The 23,915-nt window shown below is 33.7% G+C and overlaps 1 protein-coding gene across 1 annotated transcript; it reads right to left on the bottom strand.

Moving 5' to 3' along the window:
* Nucleotides 1-14,877: 14,877 nt before the first annotated feature.
* Nucleotides 14,878-23,845, bottom strand: LOC105040185 (NADH-cytochrome b5 reductase-like protein). The gene is made up of 13 exons (XM_010916599.4): nucleotides 23,568-23,845; nucleotides 22,464-22,509; nucleotides 20,932-21,007; nucleotides 20,354-20,413; nucleotides 19,778-19,828; nucleotides 18,271-18,325; nucleotides 18,037-18,107; nucleotides 17,900-17,951; nucleotides 17,338-17,415; nucleotides 16,178-16,267; nucleotides 15,956-16,069; nucleotides 15,494-15,562; nucleotides 14,878-15,145 (listed from the first exon to the last, which is right to left on the bottom strand). The coding sequence occupies exons 1-13, from the start codon at nucleotides 23,733-23,735 to the stop codon at nucleotides 15,089-15,091; spliced, it is 987 nt and encodes a 328-aa protein (XP_010914901.1). The 5' UTR covers nucleotides 23,736-23,845; the 3' UTR covers nucleotides 14,878-15,088.
* Between the last annotated feature and the right edge of the window lie 70 nt (nucleotides 23,846-23,915).

The raw sequence follows: 23,915 nt of genomic DNA, 5'->3' as shown, positions 1-23,915 counted from the left end.
AGAAAAATGAGATGAAATGTATGGCTAAAAATTAAGTCTGGAATCTCGTTGAACTCCTAAAGGTACTTCAGCCATTGACTGTAAATGGATCTATAAAATCAAAAAAGACTCCTTAGATAATATTGAACGATATAACGTCAGATTTGTAGCTAAGGATTTCACTCAAAAAGAAGGCATTGACTATTTTAAAACTTTCTCTCCAGTTTCAAAGAAGAATTCATTGAGGATAATCATGACAGTAGTAGCTCATTTTGATTTAGAGTTATAATAAATGGATGTGAAAATGATACTTTTGAATAAAAATCTAGATGAGACAGGGTACATGAGTCAACATGAAGATTTCTATACAGATAAAGATAGTCATCTTGTCTGCAAATTAAAGAAGCCCATATACGGACTTAAACAGGCCTCCCGCTAATAATATATAAAATTTCATGATATTATTAGCTCTTTTATTTTTACAAAGAATATTATAGATCAATGTATATATCTTAAGGTTAGTAGAAGTAGATACATATATCTGATTCTATATGTAAATGATATATCACACAAAAAAATAAATTTTTATGATAGATTATTTATGGTATAAATATTTTCATCATAAATTAAGGTATTTATGATAGAATACTATTTTCATCGTAAATAATCAATTATTTATGATGTAACGAGAATTTCATATAAATAATTAAGTATTTATGATACAAATTATATTTACATTATAAACAAAAATTATTTACAATACAAATTTTTCATCATAAATAATCGATAAAAAAATAAAATTTTAAAAATAAATAAATATCAAATTATTTATGATAAAAAATTTATGTCACCAACAATAAAGTATTCATGACGTAAAAATAATATGTGTGTAAATAATATATTATTTGTGATGTAACAATTTCATCACAAATAGTTGATAAAAAATTAAAATTTTTAAAACTAAATAAATATCAAAAATTTATAATAAAAAATTTATATTGTAAATAATTAAATATTTATGATAAAATAAGAAGTTATATCATAAATAATTTATTATTTATGATGCAACTATTCCATCATAAATAGTCAGCAAAAAATCAAAATTTCTAAAACTAAATAAATATCAGATTATTTATGACTAAATATTTATGTCACTAAAAATAAATAAAAGTCAAATTATTTATGATGCATATTTTTCATCATGAATAATTGATAAAAAATAAAAAATTTAAAAATAAATAAATGCCAGCTTATTTGCTATGAAAATATTTATCGTAAATACTTGAGTATTAATGATGAAAATTATTTTTACATCATAAATATCTATTATTTACAACATAAATTTTTATCATAAATAATCAATAAATTTAATAATTTGCATCAAAAAATAAATTTTTTTCTCTAAAATTTTTTTCTCTAAAAAAATTTAATAAAAAAGTTTGTAAAAATTATTTATGATGAAATTTTAGTTTACATTGCCAATAACAATTATTAACGATAGAAAAATTTATTCTGTCGCTAATAATTTTGATTAAAAAATAATTTTTTCCCTCTATAATTTTTCTTTAAAAAAATAAAAAATTATAAAAATTATTTATGATGAAATTTTAATTTACCTCACTAACAATAATTATTAGCAATGAGAAAAGTTATTTCATTGCTAATAATTCCATAAAAAAATAAATATTTTTCCCTCTAAAAAAATTAATAAAAAAATTTAAAAAATTATTTGTGATGAAAAATAATTCAATATTTTATGATCAAAGTTTCAATCAAAAATTTTTAAATATTTTACAATAACAAAATCGATCGTAAATATATTGTGCAATCGAATATAATTTTTTTTTGAATATGATATAATTTTATAATTTAAAATCTATGTTCACTATTCATTATCTAAATAATTATCATTATAGTATCATCACAAAAGATCACCTCGATCCAATAGCTGTAGCTATATCGATCAAAAAAATTGATTTCAATGGTCATGAATGACTGCATATGATCTGATAGATAAAGAATATCGATGGATCTAAAAATTTACAATGATAATTTTGATGATATTTATAGCATACTATCAAAATTTTACTTCAATCGGATATCATTATTATGATCGATTCGGCACGAGATGATTTAGACTGTTAAATAAAAAATGAATGATCAAAAGATCAAACGATATTCGATTATAAAATAATTTTTTAGATAAATAATATTTATTACTATTTTAATCATCTATATGGTGGTGATCGTAAAATTCAAGCTTCATATATACGAACCATCCATGTTAAGTAGATCTTACAAAGGCATAAGTATAATTGCTTAAGGATTTAAGAATGTGTATGAAGAGATATATAGTTTTGGATGATTTATATATGTGCAGTTTAAATTTTATAATCACCATCATATAAATGATCAAAGTAATAGCAAAGATTATTTAGCTAAAAAAATCACTATATAATCGAACGTCGTTTGACTTTTTGATCATTTGATTTTTATTTAATGGTCCAAATCATTCTGTACTAAACTGACCATGATAACGATATTCGATTGAAGTAAAATTTTGATAATATGTTATAAATATCATCAAAATTATCATTGTAATTTTTGGATCCATCAGTGATCTCTATTTATCAGATCATCATGCGATCGTTTATGACGTCGAAATAAAATTTTATTGATCAATATAGCTACGGCTATCGGATCGAAATGATCTTTTGTGATAATACTCTAATGATAATTATTTAGATAATAAACAGTGAAGATGGATTTTAAATTTTAAAATTATATCATATTTAGAAAAAATAAAAAAAATTATATTCGATTGTAAAATATATTTACAATCATTTTTTAGTTGAAAGTATAAAAAAATTTATGATCAAAAAATTGATCATAAAATACTTAAATTATTTTTCATCACAAATAATTTTTTTAAATTTTTTTATTAATTTTTTAAAGAAAAAATTAAAAAAATTATTTTTTGATGAAAATTATTAGTGACAGAATAACCCTTTTCATCGCTAATAATAATTATTAGCATTGCAAATTAAAATTTCATCATAAATAATTTTTTCAAATTTTTTATTAATTTTTTTAGAGAGAAAATTTTATAGAAAAAAATTATTTTTTGGTGGAATTATTAGTGATGGAATAATCCTTTATGTTGTTAATAATAATTATTAGCAACATAAATTAATATTGCATTGCAAATAATTTTTTTATTCATTTTTTTAGAGAAAAAAATTTTAGAGATTAAAAATTCATTTCTTTGGTAGGAATTATTAACGACAGAAATTGATATTTCATCGTAAATAAATAATTATTAACGATGAAAAATAATTTATGTAGCTAAAAGTTGAATAAATATCATGGTTTTTCTGTCATTTCCATCTGCATGTGTTTTGGGTTCCCGTGTTTCCTCCCGACTTTCCTCGCTCCCGAGCTTCCATCGGTCGGCTCCACCGTCGTTTTCTCGAGCTCCATCGTTGCTTCCACAGCCTGTCACCAGCGACTCCTCTTCCTCCTCAGGTACAATATGTCATCACTTTCTGCCCACCACCAGTCTATTTTTTTTAGTTGATTGGGCCACCAACGAGCAACGTCCGACACCCCTACCGACACGTGCCAGTAGCCGCCAGAGCACAGAGCCACCGATGGGGGAAAGAGGGGAAGGGGTGGGTAGGGGGTTCGATCGTGGGGAACGGGGGTCGTGGGGTGCGAAGGAGCACCGCTGGTGGGGGTGGGAGGGCCGTGGGGTTCGTCGGGGCAGGGAGGAGGGGGGGTCGCGGGGGTTCATTTGACGATGATGGGGTGCGGGCGCAGGAGCCGAGGGTTGGGGAGATGGCGGTGGGGGTTAGGGGGATGGCAGTGGGGGTTAGGAGGATGGTGGCAGCTTGGAGGAGGTTCGGGTGCCATGGGGCTAGGGGGACGTTGGCTTGGGGGCCATGGGACTGGGTGGCCAAAGGGTAGAGGGGGTCAGGGGGCTGGAGGGCGGAGGGGGTTTCGTGGGGTGGGAGTGGGTGGTCGGGGATAGCACAGGGGCCGAAGGGTCGGAGGGCGGAGGGGTGGCACAACGGGTGGGGCGAGGCTGTGGGTGGCGTGTCGAAGGGGGCGGATGTGGGTCGGTCGCCGACAGAGGAAGGTCGGTCGGGGCGGGGATGGAGGAAGGGAAGGGAGAAACGAGGAGAAAAATAAAAAAAAATAATAATAATAATCAAATATCAATCAAATATTTTATTATTTGATTAATAATAAAATATTTTTTGTTATAATTTAATCTTTTTTTTGCTTGTTATAATTTAATGCATATTGTTTTAAAATTTAATATATATAAAATATTATGATTATGATTTAATATTTTAACTAAGATTAACCGAATCCTTCAGTGAATTTTTAATGCATATGAATTATCTGATTTGAAATTTGGATTGGGATTTGGTTCGGATCTAGATAATGATCCGGGTTGGATCGAGGCTTGATCTGGACTGAGATCTGATCCAAGATCCAGATTAGAATTCAGTCCGGATTCGGATCACGATTCGGATCGGATCCGATTAGAATTCAGATCGAGATCTGAATCTAGATTGGGATCCAGATCGGGATCTGATCCGAATCTGGATCGGGATTCGAGTCGGATCCAGCTACATCTCTCTATTTTATTTTCATAGAAAGATGCATAGTAGTGATTTAATGCATGCATTGATGTAACCTTAGACTTTCGTTCAAGAGTCAGTCACAGGATCCCCAAAATGAACTCTGTGAACAGTTCTTGAACCGTTTGAGCAGTTCAAAAATGCATCAATGTTTTATTATTGTCATGATGTTCTTTATTCTATTATGAAAAATTCTGTTGCAGTTATCTCGTTTGTTCTCCGGTATATATTAAATATGGTTAAAATATGATTTATCTATATTGTATACTTAGAGAACTGTAGAGAGATGCTGTCGAATTTTTTTCAGATATGGAATAAAGAACAAAGTTGGGGCAACAATAAAAGAGATACATTTTTTAAAGGGATAGGGCCACACCTATTAGGAAGGAGTTGGTGGAGTTAGGACTCATTAAGCATTATTTTTTGTTGTCAGATGGATATCGACAAAAGTTGGATGAATGTCAGGGATATTTTTTTGTCTGAATATCAAGCGGGTGTTCAAAATTTTATAGAGTTTGCACGGCATAAGGCTGACAGTACTAGTAGAATAAAGTTCCATATAAGAGATGTGTCAATACAGTATATCATTACATATCACTTGTTGAGGAACATTTACTACGTTATGGTATGGACAAGAAGTATACTCATTGGATATGGCATGGGAAGGGTGATCTAAATGAAGTTATGCATGACGATGATAATATTGAAGATGATAGTGATGTTGTTGAACCTATTGAATATGGTGGTATAGGTTCACTATTGAACGAGTTACATCAGGATGTTCACTCAAATATACCCATGAGTACTAGTACAGTCAAAAATAATTCTAATCATGAACTCAATATTAATAAGGTAGAAGGACTTCTGAATAGTTTGCAAAGCTTGTAAGGGATGCACGAGAGCCACTCTATCCAAATTGTATAAAGTTTTCCAAATTAAAGTTTTTGATCAAATTGCTTCATTTTACAATCGTGAATCGATGGAGTCAAAGTCATTTGACCAAAATTTAACATTGATTAAAGCAGCTCTTTTCGATGGAGAAAGACTTCTAAAATCATATTCTGAAGCAAAAACATACATGCGAGAATTGAGACTTGACTATATTCCTATACATGCCTGCAAAAATGACTGTATATTATTTTATAAAGAGAACAAACAAGCAAATGAATATCTGAAATACGATGAGCCTAGGTACAAAACTGATAATAATAAAAGAAAAAATATACCTCATAAGGTTTTGAGATATTTTTCATTAATTTCAAGAATTCAAAGATTGTATATGTCCACAAAGATAGTTGAAGAAATAAGATGGCATCATGAGCAGCGAGTTCCGGAGGAGAACATACTTAGCCATCCGACCGATTCTGTAGTATGAAAAAACTTCAATGCAAAGTATCTCCTTTGCGAGTGACCCACATAATATCTGACTTAGTTCAGCGACAGATGGATTTAATTTCTTTGACAATTCGAGTACTTTCTATAACATATGGCTTGTGATGCTAATATCATATAATGTGTCTTCTTGAAAGTATATGAAAGAATCATTTTTTTTATGTCACTGTTAATTTCGAGTCCGAAAATATTAAGTAATAAAATTGATATATATCAATGACTCTTAATCGATGATCTGAAAGAGCTATAGAAAAATAGAGAATAGACATGATTCTATCAGCGAAAAAATTTTAAGTTGCATGCTTTGATTTTATGGACCATCAATAATTTTTCTGTATATGAAAACTTATCTGGATGGAGTACCAAAGGATATCTGGCATGTCCAATATGTAAGAAGGATACATCCTTCTTACATTTAAAGCATAGAAGGAAAATCTGCTTCATGGGTCATTGAAGGTTTCTATTTGCTAATCACTCTTTTGGAGGATCCATTATAACCAATACTTTGATGGTAAGTCCGACCGACATTCATGACTTAAGGAGCTAAGTGGAGTGAAAGTTTTAGAACAACTTGAAGCCAATGAAAATATGAAATTTGAAAAAATATCGGATACTCATAAGCGGAAGCATACTGAAGCTGAGCTGAATTGGACGAAGTAAAGCATATTTTTCGAACTATCATATTAAAAATAGCTACTACTTTGTTATAACCTGGATGTAATACGCATTGAGAAGAATATTTATGATAATGTCATCGGTACAGTGTTAAACATCACAAGAAAAATAAAAGATAATTCAAAAACTTATCTTGATTTGCAAGAAATAAAAATCCGATCGAAGTTGTATTTAGTTCATCGAGGTGATAATTTTTTTATGCCACCTGCATGTTATTCACTATTTGACGAGAAGAAGAAGAGTTTCTGTGGATAGCTCAAAGCCGTAAAATTTTCTGATGCTTACACTTCAAATGTATCACGGTGTGTGGGCAGCAACAACGACAATATCTGTGATATGAAAAGTCATAACTCCTATATGATAATGCAGAGCTTGCATCTTGTGGTCATACATGGCTATCTTAGTGGTAATATTCAAGCTGCATTGATTGAGTTGGGAGTCTTCTTTCGAGAACTGTGTTGTAGAAAATTGAAGATTAACCTACTTGAAAGTTTGAGAAGGATATTATACTCATTCTTTGTAAGTTAAAAAAAATCTTTCCACCATCATTTTTTGATGTTATGGTACATCTGGCTATTCATCTTCCAAAGAAAGCTCTTTTGGTCGGATCGATACATTATCGATGGATGTATCCTATTGAAAGGTAAAGAAATCGTAATCCTTTTATCATATCAATTATGAGATATAAATGTATTAGTTAAATTTAAATTTATTTTTATTTTTAGATTGTTGTGTATTTGAAAAAGTATGTGTGCAATAAGGTACGGTCCGAAGGATCTATAGCGGAAGCATACATAGCTATGGAGTGTGTCACGTTCTTCTCGATATATCTTAACGATATCGAAATAAGATTCAGTCATGCAGATTGTGAATGGGATGACATTGAGCCAACACTGTCTATATTCAAACAAATGGTTCGATCCATAAGTGGAAGGAGATATGAGTTTATAGACGTAAATGAGCTATCCAAGACACACTTCTATATTCTAAATAATTATGAAAAAATTAAAGATTTTATTGAGTAAGTACCATTTTAATATAATTTTTAATATTCTAACTAATTTTTTATATCGATATAAAATTAAAAACTATGACTTGTTGCAGTAAGCATAAGAGGATACTTTTCAGAAAAAATAATATAGATATTGATGACCGACATAGGAGAAAATTTATAAAATGATTTGGAGATCTTGTAAGTTTCACAGGTATTACGTTATATTTTTATAATTATAAAATTAATTATTTAAACCAATATAATTTTTTATATTATATTGTAGATGAAATCTAAGCATTTCAATAAAGAAGAGGATGCGACCGATGGGTTATACAATTTAACATGTAGCCCCAATCGAGAAGTTAACCACTATGCATCCTATATCATTGGAGGAATGAGATTTTATATAAGAGAGCTTAAGATACAAAAATGGATCCAGAATAGTGAGATTGCTATGATAGAATATGAAGGAGAAGAGGTGATTAAATATTTTGATGTATTAGTAGATATCATAGAATTGAAGTATGGATCCAATAATTTGATATTCTTATTTCAGTGTGAATGGTGGGATATTAGCAATAAGAAGATCGGTATTCATATCAATCCACGCTTTATCGATATAAATTTTGTACGAATATAGTACAAGAATAAACTGTATATATTAGCAACTAAAGTGAAACAAGTAATATATTTGAAAAATCCGAAGTATCGAGGTGATTGGCATGTCGTACAAACAATAATACCTAGAGTGTATATGACATACCAATCCGACTAGAGATGGACGAAAATTCAGATCTACCTGAAGAGAAAGTATTTTAAGAGGAAAAACAAACATTGATCGAGCTCTTTGTTAACGAAAAACTTGTGACAACTCTTTGAATAGGACTGATCTGCCGTCCAACAAAGTTGAAGCTGATTTTGTATTTAATCTTGATGATTCGGAGGGCAATGATCAGTTCATAAATGATAATAAGATAGAAGATGATATATTAGTTGATTATTGCGATTTGGAGAAAGACCTTCAAATCGAGGAGGATATGGATATTGATGAGTAGATTTATATTCTTTGTTGAATCTTTTCTTACAATAATGATATGCAATATAATTCTATTTATTGGTATTTATGTATTTTTTGCTATTATTGTTCATTGTTACATTCATTTATATGTTGAGGTAGTTATATGCATGGTTTAAGCATTGCAGGTACGACGCCATGAGGGAGACAGCCACATCAGAGTTTCTTGCCTCCCCCTGAGGATGAGCCTTCTCCCATTTCCACTACTGCACTATCGAAGCCGCCAGAGGCTATTGTAGAGGCGGGTCTGAGTGATATTTTAATATTTCTTATATAATAAAATTTAATTTTAATTGTATCTATTAGGTTTATAGATAGCTGTATTTTTAATGATTTATTCATTATTGCTTCCAGTCATTCGGTGTAGGTGGTGAGGCGAGAGCGAGGTCCATCAAAGAACCTCATCCTGGAACATTAGAAATGTGAGCACGAGGGACAGCATCTCCGTATTGAGATTCTGTCCGACTACACCACACCCATTAGAGGATGGTCTGAGCCATGATGGACTGAGCTCGGCATCATATGCCGTAACTATGTCCTTGTGATGCTCTTCGATTGGCATCACATTACACCGACCCAGAGGGAGGTCTTCTATAGCCACATATAGATAAAATAATATTTAGTAAAATATTTAGTTATTTATGTATTCTAATAATATTTGTCATTGGCAGGCTATTTTTGATATTGTTGATTTTGAGTATGACTATGTGCGGTGAGCTATGGATGATCACCTATGCTCGTGTTTTAAGGATTACCAATATTGCATTCACCACCACTGGTACAATATTGCACAGGATCAAGGAGTGGAGGCAGCACGACAGTGAATATATGACAGCATCAGCATCAAGGACTGGACTGTCATATGCCGCAGATATGAGGATCCGGCATATCAAGTTAAGCATCCAAATTTTTTTTTTGAGTTTAATAATTAAATCATTTATTCTTAAATTCAATTAGTTACTTACTAATTTGATTATTAACTGTACAGGATCGATATGTCCAAAATATCGCCCATCAGGCGAGACAGATCGTCGGGTACTATAGCGGTTCGAGGCCATTCGCTCGTCATATAGAGCAGATGATAAATAATTTTTATTTAGTATATTTTAACTCTTTAACTATTTGAAAAATTTTTTATTAATTATTCTTAAATTGCAAAGAGATGTAGATAGTGACGAGCTTCTTGATAGGATCAAGATTACCAGCGGACTCACCAGCGATGGTCAGGAGAGTGGACGATGGGGAGCCAGAAGCTTTATGTAAGTTTTTCTAACTATTTTTTTCATTGGTATTTTGATTTTTAGTACAAACTTAGAATACCTATGACTTTAATTTCAGGATCGTATGATAGAGATTAGATCCCAACCTATCTCTGAGGGCTCGACCGTACCCACAGATGATCAGATCTGTGATCAGGTGCTTGGTATGAGACCTTGTTATATTAGGAGGCTAGGGTATGGGATCAGAGCTCTCCCATCCTCATGCTCATCCTGGACTGATGTCCATGCTACCTGCAATATCCGACTGGTGGAGATACAGAGATAGACTGCTGAAGATCGACAGCAAGCTGATGAGGATCGATAGCTGATGAGAATCGATAGCTGATGAGGTAGATGATGGAGCAGATGACATAGATGGAGTAGATAATGGAGCTAATGAGGCAGCAGCAGGTCGGTCTGAACTCCTCCACTCGCTTTCCTTCTCCAGATGTTGATGCTTGATGGCCAACAGCTTATTTTTTTATTTTTTATTTTTATTTTGGATCTTTTATAATTATTAAATTTATTTTTAATATAATAAAATGATTGAATTATTTTTTGATCTCTTGTATGAATTTTTTATGTTAATTTTATAGATTATAAATATAAACATTAAAAATATATATTTAAAAATATATATTTATGAATTATTTTTAAAAAATATTATATTTTAATTAGTAATGAAATTATTTGTGATGGAAAATACATCACAAATAAGATTATTTGCGATGAAAATTATCCGTCGCAAATAATTTTTTAAAATTTATACATCATTTTTAAAATTATTTACTACACATAAATTTTTCATTACCAATAGTGTTTTTTACGATGAAAATATTAATGATGAAAATTTTTAGTTGTAAAAAAATAATTTATTTTATTTTTAAAAAAATATTAAAAATTTTTATTAAATTATTAGCAATGAAAATTTTTATCGTAAATAATCTTATTTACGATGAAAATAAATTTTATCGTAAAAGATTATATTTGTGATGAAAATTTTTTTTATCTTAAATAATTTAAAAAATAAAAAAATTTGTAACGTAGATTTTTCATCGAAAAAAATATTTTATTAGCGACAAAATTTATTTTCTATCGTAAAATAATATCTACGACCGTATTTTTAGCGATGCAGTATTAGCAATAAAATTTTCATCGCAAATAGATATTTGCGATGAAAATTTAGTATTTACGATACTTTTTTTACATCGCAAATAATCCTTTCTGTTGTAGTGTATTACTTGCAAGCAGTGATTTGGGTTCGTTAAAGGAGATAAAACCATTTTTTCCTCAAAACTTTGAGATGAAGGATATGAGATGAAGCTTCTTATGTCATTGGCATAGAGGTTCACAGAGAGATCACGAATGATTCTAGGTTTGTCTTAAAGGGTCTACATCAAAAAAGATTTTGAAAAGGTTTAAAATATTAGATTATACTCCTACAGTTGCACTTATTATGAAGAGTGATAAATTCAGTCACAATCAATGTCCATAAAATGAATTAAAAAAGAACCAGATAAAGAATATCTCATATGCATCTGTAATTAGAAGCTTGATAAATGCGCAGGTCTATACAAGACCTGACATAGCATTTGTAGTAAAAATTTTGGACAGATACCAAAGCAATTCTGGCCTTGATTATTGGAAAGCTATAAAGAAAATTATGCGATATCTACAAGAAACCAAGCATTACATGTTTACCTATAGACATACCAGTCACTTGAAAGTAATTAGTTATTCAAACTCAATTTTGATGGATGTGTAGATATAAAAAAATCTACTTCAGGATACATTTTTCTCCTTATTAGAAGTGCTGTATCTTGAAAAAGTAACAAGCAATCCATAATTGCTTCATCTATTATGGAGACAGAGTTCGTTGCATGCTATGAAGCTACTTCACAGGTAGTATGGATGAGGAATCTTATTTCTAATTTGAGAGTTGTTGATTTTGTTGCAAGACCAATAAAAATTTATTGCGACAACTTCGTTGCAGTTTTCTTTTCTAAAAATAATAAAAATAGAAGTTACGGCAAGTACATCGATATAAAGTATCTTACTATTAAAGATCACGTTAAAAAGAATGAAGCAGCTTATCAGTACTAAATAAATGATTGCGGATCCTATGACTAAAGGAGTATTGGTCAAACAGTTTAAAGATCATGTAGATCATATGGAAATCATTGGTTCAATTCTTGTTTAATTCGCTTTTTGTATAAATATTTATGATATTCTTAGAAATAAAGGACATAGTTTTGTTTTATGCATAAAAAAATCATATCATAAATTTGGACTTTAAATAGTTTATAGGAAGTTATTCATAAAGAAAAGTATAAAGTGCTTAAATAAAAGATTTCATGCATCGTAATACATGGAAGGAAGTATTTAATTTATAGAATATAACCGTCATGTGTATTGAAATTTCTTATTTAAGTGAGAGTTTTGACTTGAGTTGGTTTACACTATATTACAGTTTTGTTTATCACCTATTCAGTATCTTGATTGTAATATGTGGGCCAAATGGAGAATGTTGTGCTTCTTCTAATATTAGGGGTTTGATGTGCCCTATATGTGACTTAATCATTAAAGACAATTCAAGATAATTAAGATGATAATAAATAATTAATTTTTTTTTTAAAATAAAGATGGATTCTGATCAAAATAAGGACTCCACTACGATTATGATTTCTTGATGGACAAGAATTTGTGTTAATCTAAAAGAGTATCTGGTTTAGTCTATAAATACAGTCTGTGACTCTCCATCAGTAACAGATTTCAAGATCCTCTAGATATAGACTAAAAAAATTCTTTTGTAGTATTCTTTTGTAGGATTGAAGCAAAGCAAATTCATCTATATGATCCGTCTTCCGGTATTTTTCGCAACGTTCTTCATTTTTTATTCGTTGAACAACAATGGCTAAAGATATGTTATTTCTGTATCAAGATTAAATTTCTTACATGTTATTCAATTCAATAAACTACCCAAAACTCTTAACCTGGATTTTAGAGCCCTGAGTTCCAACAATTTTTCTCTGGACGCTAAACATAACGATGATATACTCAATTCAAATATCGTCCCATCATTTCAAGTTAAAAGGTAGAGATTTTTATTTATTTTCTTATGTTTTATATTTTGGAAGCTGAATGATCAGTCCCGACTATCACGGATGTAGTCCGCTCGTGATATGACAAAGTCACCAAAAACAACAATTTACATAGGGGATTCTATTGATGGCATTCTCCAAATTCATGTAGAGAAATGGAATAACCTTTCACAATGAACCAAGCAAGTTGACGCATGATAGTGTCCTGAAGGGACAACAGAGACCATTGCGTTGCGATCTTACCGGTCATGATCAAGAGTCGCACCGATCTGATATGAAGCACCCATTCTTACGAGCTGAATCGGCTTCTAAGCAGGTCAACAACTATGGAACTTCATACCACCCTGGCCAAGCACTTTGCCTCGCTCTGACAAATGTTCTTCCAGCCGTTCAATCAGCCTGCTCAAGCTTTGGGTGCATGCATGCTTCCGCTTAACATGCGGACTGTCAGGTTGTCAGGATGATCAGATACCAAATCCTCTTTGGAGCTATGGTACTAGCTAGCAATACGAATCATCGATCAAGCAAGCATCCGTATGCAACGGGATTAGACACACGAATGCTATTCGACTCGAACAGCTAACCGGTACGTACCAGTGGCACAATGACTTACAGATGCTTCATCCTGTCCGATTTTCCGAGCCGCTCCGCTTCTTGATGTACGTTTGAGTAAAGCCTTTCATTTTTAAGGCATACCAGGGATGGTACCACACCAATGCTTAGCACTGTCACGGGTGCCTAAAATTTTCGCCCCAACCCGATAAGAAACCAAACAGCCCATTCGTGTCCAGGCCAGTTCCAACGAATCTAGGCTCGAATTTATATTGACCCAATTTGAGTCTAATCCGCATCTGATATTTATATAAAAAATATAATATATATAAACTATCAAATAGCAACAAATATATATATATATATATATATATATATATATATATATATATATATATATTTATTTATTTATTTATTTATTTATTTATTTATACAATAAAATATATTTTTTACTCTCTTCATCTCATCCTTCTTGTACCCCCCCCCCCCCACCCCACAGCCATCCAACCTCCCCTATCCTCTGCCTCCTGCTCCCAGTCCTGTCCTTCCACCGTACCTCCCCCCTCCCCTCCTCCTATTCCCATCATCCTGACTGCACCCATCCCATCCCCCCCCACCCCCCCCCCCGTCCCATTGCCCCTCCATACCACCACCCGTGCAACCTTCCCCTCCCCTCTTCCCATCGCTCTAGCCGCTCATCCCACCTCCCCCTCCACTCCTCACACCACCTCGACCATCCCCCATCCCCTCTCCCCCTCCTCTCCTCCTCCGCTTCCTCCTACTGACCCAGACGTCCCCATACCACCCTGCCCTTCCCTCCTCCTCCCTCCAAGTGCTTTTCTTTTTTTGAGAGAGAAATTTAAGGCCCGTGGCCCATCTCAAAAGCCCAAAGTCCGATAAGTAGCAGGCTTGGTCATGAAAAGTCAGCCTAAACATCAGGTTGGGCCAGATACGGGCCTGAAAAATTAAAGGAAACTTTAGATTGAGCCCGACCCGAATCAGGCCCAGCCTGCCTGTTAAGCAGGTGTACTTGTAAGGGGCGAGGACTCTCCTCGGTCCTGTAGGCGATGCAGGGATAGAGCACATTGGTAGCCCTCCCAGTACGTAAAATGGAATGCAGATTGTACATGTTTCCGCAATAATTATGGTTGCATTAGTATATACCAGATCGCAAAGCAAGAAGTGCTCAGGCTCCAACAGCTGATAAAGCAATTCAAAGCTCCAGAGAGTTGTATGATTTGAAACTGATTTACGGTGTATGTTGACACATGAAATTTTATTTGATCATCTCGAATGTCGCAATCTTCCATCTTGCCTCCAACATAGGTTATAAAAAGCTCGACTATCGTATTTTCTCTAGCCCAGGTCATCAGGCAGGGGAAAATTTCTCAGCCTTGCATTCTTTAAGCCTCTTAAAATTTGTATACCATCTCTTCTGTGTATCCAATTTCCCTGAGTAGACCAGTGAGCTGCAAATGAGCACGAAAGATTTAGGACACTGGAACTAAATACAGTGATTGCAGTTAACAATGGTGAAGCTCATCATACAAGGCAAGTAGTATTTCGATCATATTTCGTATGTATAGAATGAGGTCTTTTTCTGCCCTTCAAGCAGGTAGCCAGAGCAATTCCATTACTAATAGCATGCAAATATGTGTTTGTTTTAGTTTAGTGAATGACAGTATCTCTCAAGCTTAAAAGAGTTTTTTTTTTTAATTCTAGTTTCCCTCTGTTTTAGTACTTCCAAATTTTCACAACATTTGTTATCCCAAGTCAAAAATAAGAAAAGATCAACAAAAGGAATGGATGCTCCATACCTCGCCTTGTGATCTGTCTTTTGCCTTGTCTCCAGATATGTGTTTCATCATTCCTGGGGGACCACAGACCTGTATAAATACAAAAATGCATGTTATCAATACAGCTACTTTGGTTAAGTAAGATTAACTTCTTTGGAAAACACAAACAGTTGAGGGCACTTATTAATTATTGTTATTCACTATGTTAATTCTTTAATAAGATTACACTTTTCCAGATTGTCTCAATAGAGCACCTTTGCCCACAACTCCTTAAACATGGCTGTCATGATAATCACCTCGTTTCTCTCAATTATGCCCATAAAATCATTTTCATGTAAGCATATATATTGAACTTATGATGCCAGAAATGTGGAACCGCTTGCAAAGATACAGGGCATTCATTTAACCGCTTCAAGCATTAAAGTTTCTAAATTCTTTAACATGTGGGTGTATACAGAATGTAATAGATTTATAACAACTCACAAGTATAAGAGAGTCTTCTGTGGGACCAGGCAAGCCTTTCGCAATCATGTCCTTTGATATATACCCAGCACCTCCTCTCCAGTCCTTAGACGGCTTGTCCACAGTATAAAATACCTGTTGTTACAGAAAAAATAAAAGAAATAAATTGAGTTTGCTTATAATTGATCCAGGAACCCCAATTTTGGATCTTTCTACTAAAAGAATGAGTCTTGTGGCAGCTACCTTAAAATTTGGATAGCTAGCAGAGAGTCTGTCAAGCTCCCTTTTTAGCAAAATATCATCTGGTGATATGTTAGCATAGAGCAATGATACCTGAATGAACAAGGGGTCACCATACAGATTAAGATATCATATTGGTAAAGTATCACACTGACCATTTCACATAGAACATTAATGTCAAATTTGTTGCAATGATACATTCATATTATCATGATTAATGCAAGTTTTGAGAAAAGGAGAATTGGATGGTTAAGAGTGCCTGTTTCTAGCAAAATATCATCCAGTAATATGTTAGCAATGATCTCTGAATGATAAGGGCTTACGATATACATTTAGGTTATCATATTGGTAAAGTTTCACGTTGTCCACTTCACATTGTAGAATGTTAGTGTTAGATTAGGTGCAAAGATACATTCATATTATTGTGATGACTACCAGTTTTGAGCAAAAGAAAACGCAAGCAAGCTCATTAAATTTGAAGCTCATCCTAGAAAGGTCACTGAGGAGGAGGAACACCAATTTTAACAAACCAGAGGCTTGAACTGAAAATTCTAAAGACTAAAAACAGATTTTGTTGTCATCCAACCTTCAGCAAAGGGAAGCAAGCTGACTAGCATGGAGGTTCATCATAGAAACTTTGAAGGAAGAGGCTTGAATTGGAACTCTTAAAGACTAAAAACAGATTTTACTGACAGCCAATATTTAGCAACATATTAGTGTGGTACAAACTGATTCAGAAAAAAAGCATGGATCAGTACCAGAATGCAGCTAAACAGTGTCATCTGAACAGAGGTTATGAAAGAATCTTTCAGTATCATCTTATCTACAATATCCATTCAGTTAATTAGATAATTTCAGATGTCTTAATTATTTATCTGTTCATTTTGATTACAAAAGGAACGGTCCTGACGGAAATCATGATGCCATTGTCGTCACCAGTCCAAGAACACCATTTCAAAATCTTCACCTTCTAAGAATAAATTATGGCTTGTGAAAAGAATGGCAATGAAAGCTTTTAATATACGGTGTTGGATTCATATTAAAGAGGGGAAAAAAGAAGAAAAGTGGAATCATGTGCAAAAGTGGCCGAACCAATGATGAAAACAGCTCACATAAACAACAGGTGAGAGTTTCATAATTCTAGCCAAGATAATGAAGCATACCTGAGTGTTATCATTAGGATTCTTCAGAATAGCCTTGATAACCTGCAGCATTGGTGTGATACCTGTGCCTCCTGCAATCTGAGAAGCCAGTACAATATAATCTTTATTACTTGTATCTATGAACAATGATTGCTATGTGGTGCATCACCCTATATCCAGGCAAAGCTAGCATTTGAAGAGTGCCCCAGCTCAATCAAGTTGATTGCCCAAGGAGGGATATAAATTAATATGTTAGCACCTCCATCTTCTTTTGCATTATGCAATTCCCCAAGCATCACATCATAATTATACTTAAGTGGCATAGTCAAAAGGAAGTCATGAGCATCTTAATAAATGATTAGAGCAAAGATAATTATGGTATTTGTACCCAAAAAAAAAAAAAGATAATTATGGTATGAGAAAAAATTCTTTCCATATGTTAACCTATTTGAAAAAGAGAAGTTGGATATCATATTTAGGACAATTGAAAATATTTTTGTACAACATGAAGAGAGCTCGCAATCATACATAGAACTATAAAATATAGTAGCATGAGTTCCACCAATCATCAATTATTACTTACCATGCCAATTTTCTTCTTCATATTTGGGCTATATCTCAGCTTTTCAATTGGCCTGGCAGTCAAAAGTGTTCAGCAAAAATTAAAAAGAACAACTCCTAATGCAAGAATAGTTTTCAAAAATTCATCTGATAACTTACCCTTTGACTTCAACAACATCGCCTGGCTTTAAACTTGCAAAATGCTGGCTCATCTTCCCATTAGGATAAACCTGCATAAAGAAACATAACAACAAAACCCATGAATGGTCAAAGAAAGACAATCAAAATATTTCATAGTTAAAAAAGTAATAGTTTAGAATTTAAATGAAGAAAAAAGATGACAAACGGCTAAAAAATTGGCATGACCAACATCATAGGCTGGTGTCATCATACCTTAATTAATAGATCAAAATAGCCCTTTGAATCTGGGTCTGATATAGGAGTATATCTGGAAAAAAAAAAAAAAGCAGGTGGCTTAACAAATATATACATGTAATATTTCACAACCATTATAGGAGATATAGATTCTCATAAAACCTAAATGCATATTACAGCTGTGGAATATCTCAAAGAAAGTGCAGTTTTTTAATGTAACATGGGTTGTTCTGTTGTAGACATGTGGTCAGACAGGAAAAGAAAGGGGACCCAGATACCAGACTTTAATAGGACAAGGACTGATTTAGTCCAAGAGATCCATACTTAAATTGATGGACGACACTAACATCTAAATAGACATTTCGTTTTCTACATAACAGTGAAAAGCAGTAAGCTATGGCCTCTAAAGCAGGTTTCTTAAAGTGTTTCCCCCTTAATTAGCATCTTAAGGATGCTGCACTCAGATACAATTGAAACAGAAACAGCTACACTTTTGTCAACTCTATTAGTTGACAAGGGAATGTTTTCTCATCTTCAAAGAAAAATATATAAATAAACAGAAGAGGGCCAAGAACTACTTTCTTTAAGGGTAATCACCTGGATCAACATGGATTGGTCTTGCTCAGATTGTGGAGCAAAGTTTGGCAAAATCCTACTGGAGCTAGACAACATTAGTTGATGAGCTAAACAACAGAGCAGGTACCTGAATCTCCAACGAAACTAAGAAAAAGGACAACAAGAACTTTATCACTGGTATTTCGGCAACATTAGTGCAAACATCTTTATTGATGTAATACAAGGTAGGATATAAGTAAATGCCTGACAAATCCCTACCAGTGGTTAAGCCACATTTTTTAGCTACCAGTTTAAATATACCACTATGCTATGCTCCAATTCTATAGGTGTAGCTGTATATATATATAACTGTTTTGTTTTGAATTATTTTAATTAGGCACATGAAACCTGAAAAACTGAAAATTCAGACTCTGTAATCTTGTACCAAACACACACACACTCTCTCTCTCTCTCAAGTCAATATGGTTAGGTAAAAACAAAAAACTGATGAGAATGGCATGTCCAAGCAAGTTTTCAGATTTCAGGGAAACAAGTTGACAAGAATCTTTAACTTAACATTCATCAAAATCCAAACCATGCCCCATTTTAATCGGATCTTCAGGATGTGATTATAAGAGTACTAGCATGTCTAAGTACAAATTTGGTTATGAGAACGTAGAACTACATTAACTAGCCTAACCTTGTAAATCCCCATATTCTACGCAAGTACCTGTTCCTAGTCAGGAAAGTCATATTTCATTCCTAACTTTCTGGATTTTGGAACATAAGAAAGAGAAAAATAACAAAATATAATTTACATTTATCCAAAGACAATATCTGCCCGAGGCTTTGAAACCACGCAGATTATTGATGCCATGACCCAAGTTGACTATACAAATGCATCTTGCGAATACCATCATAATTTGCAATGCATGAGCAATCATGAATATGGTCCAATGTAAAGGCTTACGGGCGAATAACATATTTTCTTCTCCCTTCTGATTCCTCTCCAATTGGTGCCCTGCAATCACCATGGCACTTGAAGAAAGTCAGCAAGTACACATTAAACCACATTAAAAATATTAAAAGAAAAGATGTTAAAGTCATCTTACTTACTTCGTCCAATTATTTACTCATATAAAACTTGGGATGGATGAGAACAGACATATGCATGCATGTATACATAAAAACATACATAGAAAAGGGTTTCACAATAAATAAAAGAAAATGGTAAACAATCTCACTAGCACCTACTCCTTGATCTCACCATCCTCCCTTTAGATTCCTTCTTTACAGTGCATCTTTAAATAAATATACACCTCCCTCTTCATGTATTAATAGTTCACAAGCATGTTTCCTTGGTATCTGGAAACTACCTCAATATTCATGGATCATCAAGCGTATAATACAATGTATTGGCTCATTCAATTCAAACATTAATTAGTAGCAGCCATAAGAGAGATATAGATCACTTCTGTAAAAATTCTCAAGATACACCTAATAATCATTAAGTATGAAAAAAAGAACTTGGTAAGCACAATAATACCTTGTAAGAATACATGAAGCAATATCAAGCCCCAACTTGGCAGCAGGATCAAATGAGAACCTGTAAGTTTTTAGCAAAAGCACCACAATTATTCCTCGCCTAGTAATGAGTGTCAGATTCAAGCAAATGAGACTAATGAACTGGAGAAAATCGTATGCATTCCCTCACAATTTGAGGACCAACACCCAGCAAAATCATTCTGAGACATGTTTGCTAGGCCACATTCCAGTTATATGCACTGAAAAAGAAAAAATTTGGACAAAGACATCCCATGCACGTGCAAAAACTACTGGCTATATCATAAGAATGTGGAACTCAACAATGCAATCACAAATTAATCCAATTCAGTGTCTATTCTTTTACGAAGGTCTATTTTCAAAATTGAAATTTGAAGAATTATGATGACAGGCCATACAGCTAAGACCTCATGAGTTTTCACGATCACGACACAAACTTGCCAAGAAACAAATATTTTGAAAAAAAATATATAAAAAAATCAAAAACCAAGTACTAAAACCCTCCACAGCCATCCTGAATGATAAAAACAGGAACAAATAAAAAGCATCAAATAGTATTACCTGAATAACTGAGTGTTGTGGCTGACCCTTGCAGTCTCTTGCAGCTTAAATTCCAACCATTTTTCTGGGTCAAGTGCTGAGAATGAACAAAAAGATTAAGTGCAAAGCTCAAGAGAGCATGAGCAATTAACTTGCATCAAAAGAGCATGAGTGTGAAAAAAAAAACACATAGAGGACCCAAGAACTTCCTAATTGTTGGTGGGTCTAAAAAAAATGCTTATCTAACAAAGACATTTAAGTGGGATTGGCATGGTCAAAAATTTATTGTTCCATGGAAATTCTGGCCTCTTCAAAAAAATAATAGTTATCACTTTCGATGCAACACCTAACCATACTTTGGCAGTGTTCTTTTCAAGTTTTTCTCCTTTTCTCCTTGACTTTATGAATAGGTGACTCAGGTCCAACGATAAGGTGACAAATAAATTAACAGTGAGCCAATTATATAATTACAACAAATACCAGCTTCAGTTGTGCAATGTACATGGATAGGAGTGGAATTGGTAGGGCTGCTTCAGGCATTGCATGATTATTTGGACTGTGGAATCCATAGGAAACTTGGTGCAGGAGAGGGTATAGAGGTGCAGAGGTTGAAGACAATAAAAAGCCAAGGGATGAAAGACATGAGATCAAAATGGATCTGGCTTTCATTAACTGTAGTAATTTTTGTAAGGAACTTAGGTTTGGAGCAAGAACGTAAGAAGGTAAATACAATTAAATAAAGTGCAAGAAAAGAGAAATTTGACTTTTTTTGGTGATGATGGATAATTGAACTATCAAGCCTAGACCACTCATCCAACAAAAGAAAGGGCAGTATTAATATGCATCAGCCATAAAGTCATATAGTAGATTCACTGTCTAGCAAGAATATGCTGAAAGATTCACTTTGCATTTGTAGATCAATATGGTTAACCTTACTCATATGTTATATCCTAGCTTTTCCATATGTGCTCGGCTCTAAAAATTTGTTTGCTAATGGTTGTTCAAGTAGAGTCCAGTCTCCCGCACTCATTATATATACCCTTTGATAGTGTGAACAGCAGCAAGCAGATAAATAAAATTTCTATGTTTCAAGCCTAGACTAGTCATCCAACAAAAGAAAGTGCAGTATTAATATGCATGAACAATAAAGTTATATAGTAGATTCACTCTCTAGCAAGAATATGCTGAAAGATTCATTTTGCGTTTCTAGATCGATATGGTTAACCTTACTCATATATTATATCCTAGCTTTTCCATATGTTCTCAGCACTAAAAATTTGTCTGCTAATTGATGTTTAATTAGAGCCCACTGGCCCAGTCTTCTGCACTTATTATATATACCCTTTGATAATGTGAACGGCAGCAAGCAGATAAATAAAACGTCTACATAAAAAGTACATACGAATTTTTAATGCCACAAAAGCCAGAAGAGATAATACCAAGAAAAAGACATTTTCTAGAAATAAACTGAGTCTAGATGATCATGAAAAGCATTCACCCGATCCAGACTGTTCAGATTTCCATTAGTAAGAAAAATTGAAGTTGGAACTCACCAACTTTGCCAGCAGGCTCTTCACTTTTCGGTTCAAGCTGGGCCAGCTGCAAAATTAAACAATAAAATCATTGTATATGTAATTCATAACAAATAGCAATATGAATTATAATCTAATAGCACTCTAGAAAGAGTATCAGAAACTGCCACATGAACTGTGCGAAAAAACTGCAGGGCATGAAGAATTCAATATACGAAGACATGTAAAAGCAAATCAAATTATAAGCATATGGAAACACAAATACTGGCTGAAGCAGGGTGTGCGTGCCCCTCAAGATATGAGCAAAATCTAATTTCCATAAGAGCTTTCGGATGCTTCTTACACCTGTAGAGATGCAGATATATATAGGAATACCAGAATATAATGAATTTAAATTAACTAAAGACAGGATGGCGGTGTTGCATGGACATCGGATGAGAATTAAATTTGCAGATGTCCAGAAGGCCGATGCAAGGGAAAAAAGAAAAAACAAGAAAAAAAGGACTTGTCAGTAAAAAATATATCCATAAAGAAAATATAATTATCATTTGTCAAAACCATTACTTTTTCCAACAATCATGGAAAAGGCGACCACTGTAATCAACTCTTCTCGATCTGCTATCATCTGTACGGTCTAAATTTTATATAGTGACTTTCCCAAGATTTTAACTTTCTATTTTGAAGACATGCCATACCATCCTTTTATAACATCAACACAAAGGTCTTACGCCACAAGAAAACTAAAAGAGATACCATGATCAACGATATCTGCAACCCATCACAAACTTATCATTCGAACAGGGGAAAATGAGTCAGGGACCATAAATATACCAGGATCGAGAACCAAGAACGAGTGTAGCGAGAAAGAAAGGCACCAAACCCTAATAAAGAATCCTCCATTGTTGATACCCTGAATTCCCATCGAAGAGAGAAAAATTTGTGGCCATGGAACAATCGAGACGAAGAAACAAAAGAGCATGTAAAAGTAAAGGAAATAGATGAAAACAGAAGTGATCCGATGATATGATGAGGATTCAAGAAAACAAAATTGACCGTGAGAAATATCTGTGAAGGACGGTTTTTATCCAAGGCACCCAGATGAGATTTGTGTAGCAAGAAATTTACCATGGTGGGAGACGAGCAGAAATAATAGACAGCGATGCCGCTGGAGACGGCAGCGGCCGCCCCAAAGGGAAACCGGCGGCCACCGGATTTCCAGTTGGGCTCCACTCTCAACGCATTGCCGAGTCCTAGAGCACTAGCCCTCGACAATCTTCTCATTAGAAGCGCCATCGCCGCCGCCAAGAATCGTAAGAGAGGAAGAAAACCAGAGCCTTGAGAGAGCGTTTTCCACCGCAGTTTAAGTGAGAGAGAAAGGGGGAGGGGTCACGCGTGGGGGGGGGGGGGCGTTATAAGGGGCATCGAATGAGGCGTGGCCACAAGTAAAAATAGCGTACAAATAACACATCCTCC

This window comes from Elaeis guineensis, chromosome 3 (assembly GCF_000442705.2).
Source record: "Elaeis guineensis isolate ETL-2024a chromosome 3, EG11, whole genome shotgun sequence".
Taxonomy (NCBI): domain Eukaryota; kingdom Viridiplantae; phylum Streptophyta; class Magnoliopsida; order Arecales; family Arecaceae; genus Elaeis; species Elaeis guineensis.
The sequence above is the reverse complement of the archived record's forward strand: the minus strand, read 5'-3'. Positions and strand labels throughout refer to the sequence as shown.

Bases quoted from the DNA above. Each gene is read 5' to 3' on its own strand.
- LOC105040185 (XM_010916599.4), bottom strand. From the start codon at position 23,735: ATGGCGCTTCTAATGAGAAGATTGTCGAGGGCTAGTGCTCTAGGACTC. The intron at 18,108-18,270 runs GTATGATGACAC...TTCTTTATGCAG, and splicing joins ATTTTGATCTATTAATTAAG to GTTTATCCTAATGGGAAGAT. The intron at 17,952-18,036 runs GTAAGTTATCAG...TTTGACTGCCAG, and splicing joins GATGTTGTTGAAGTCAAAGG to GCCAATTGAAAAGCTGAGAT.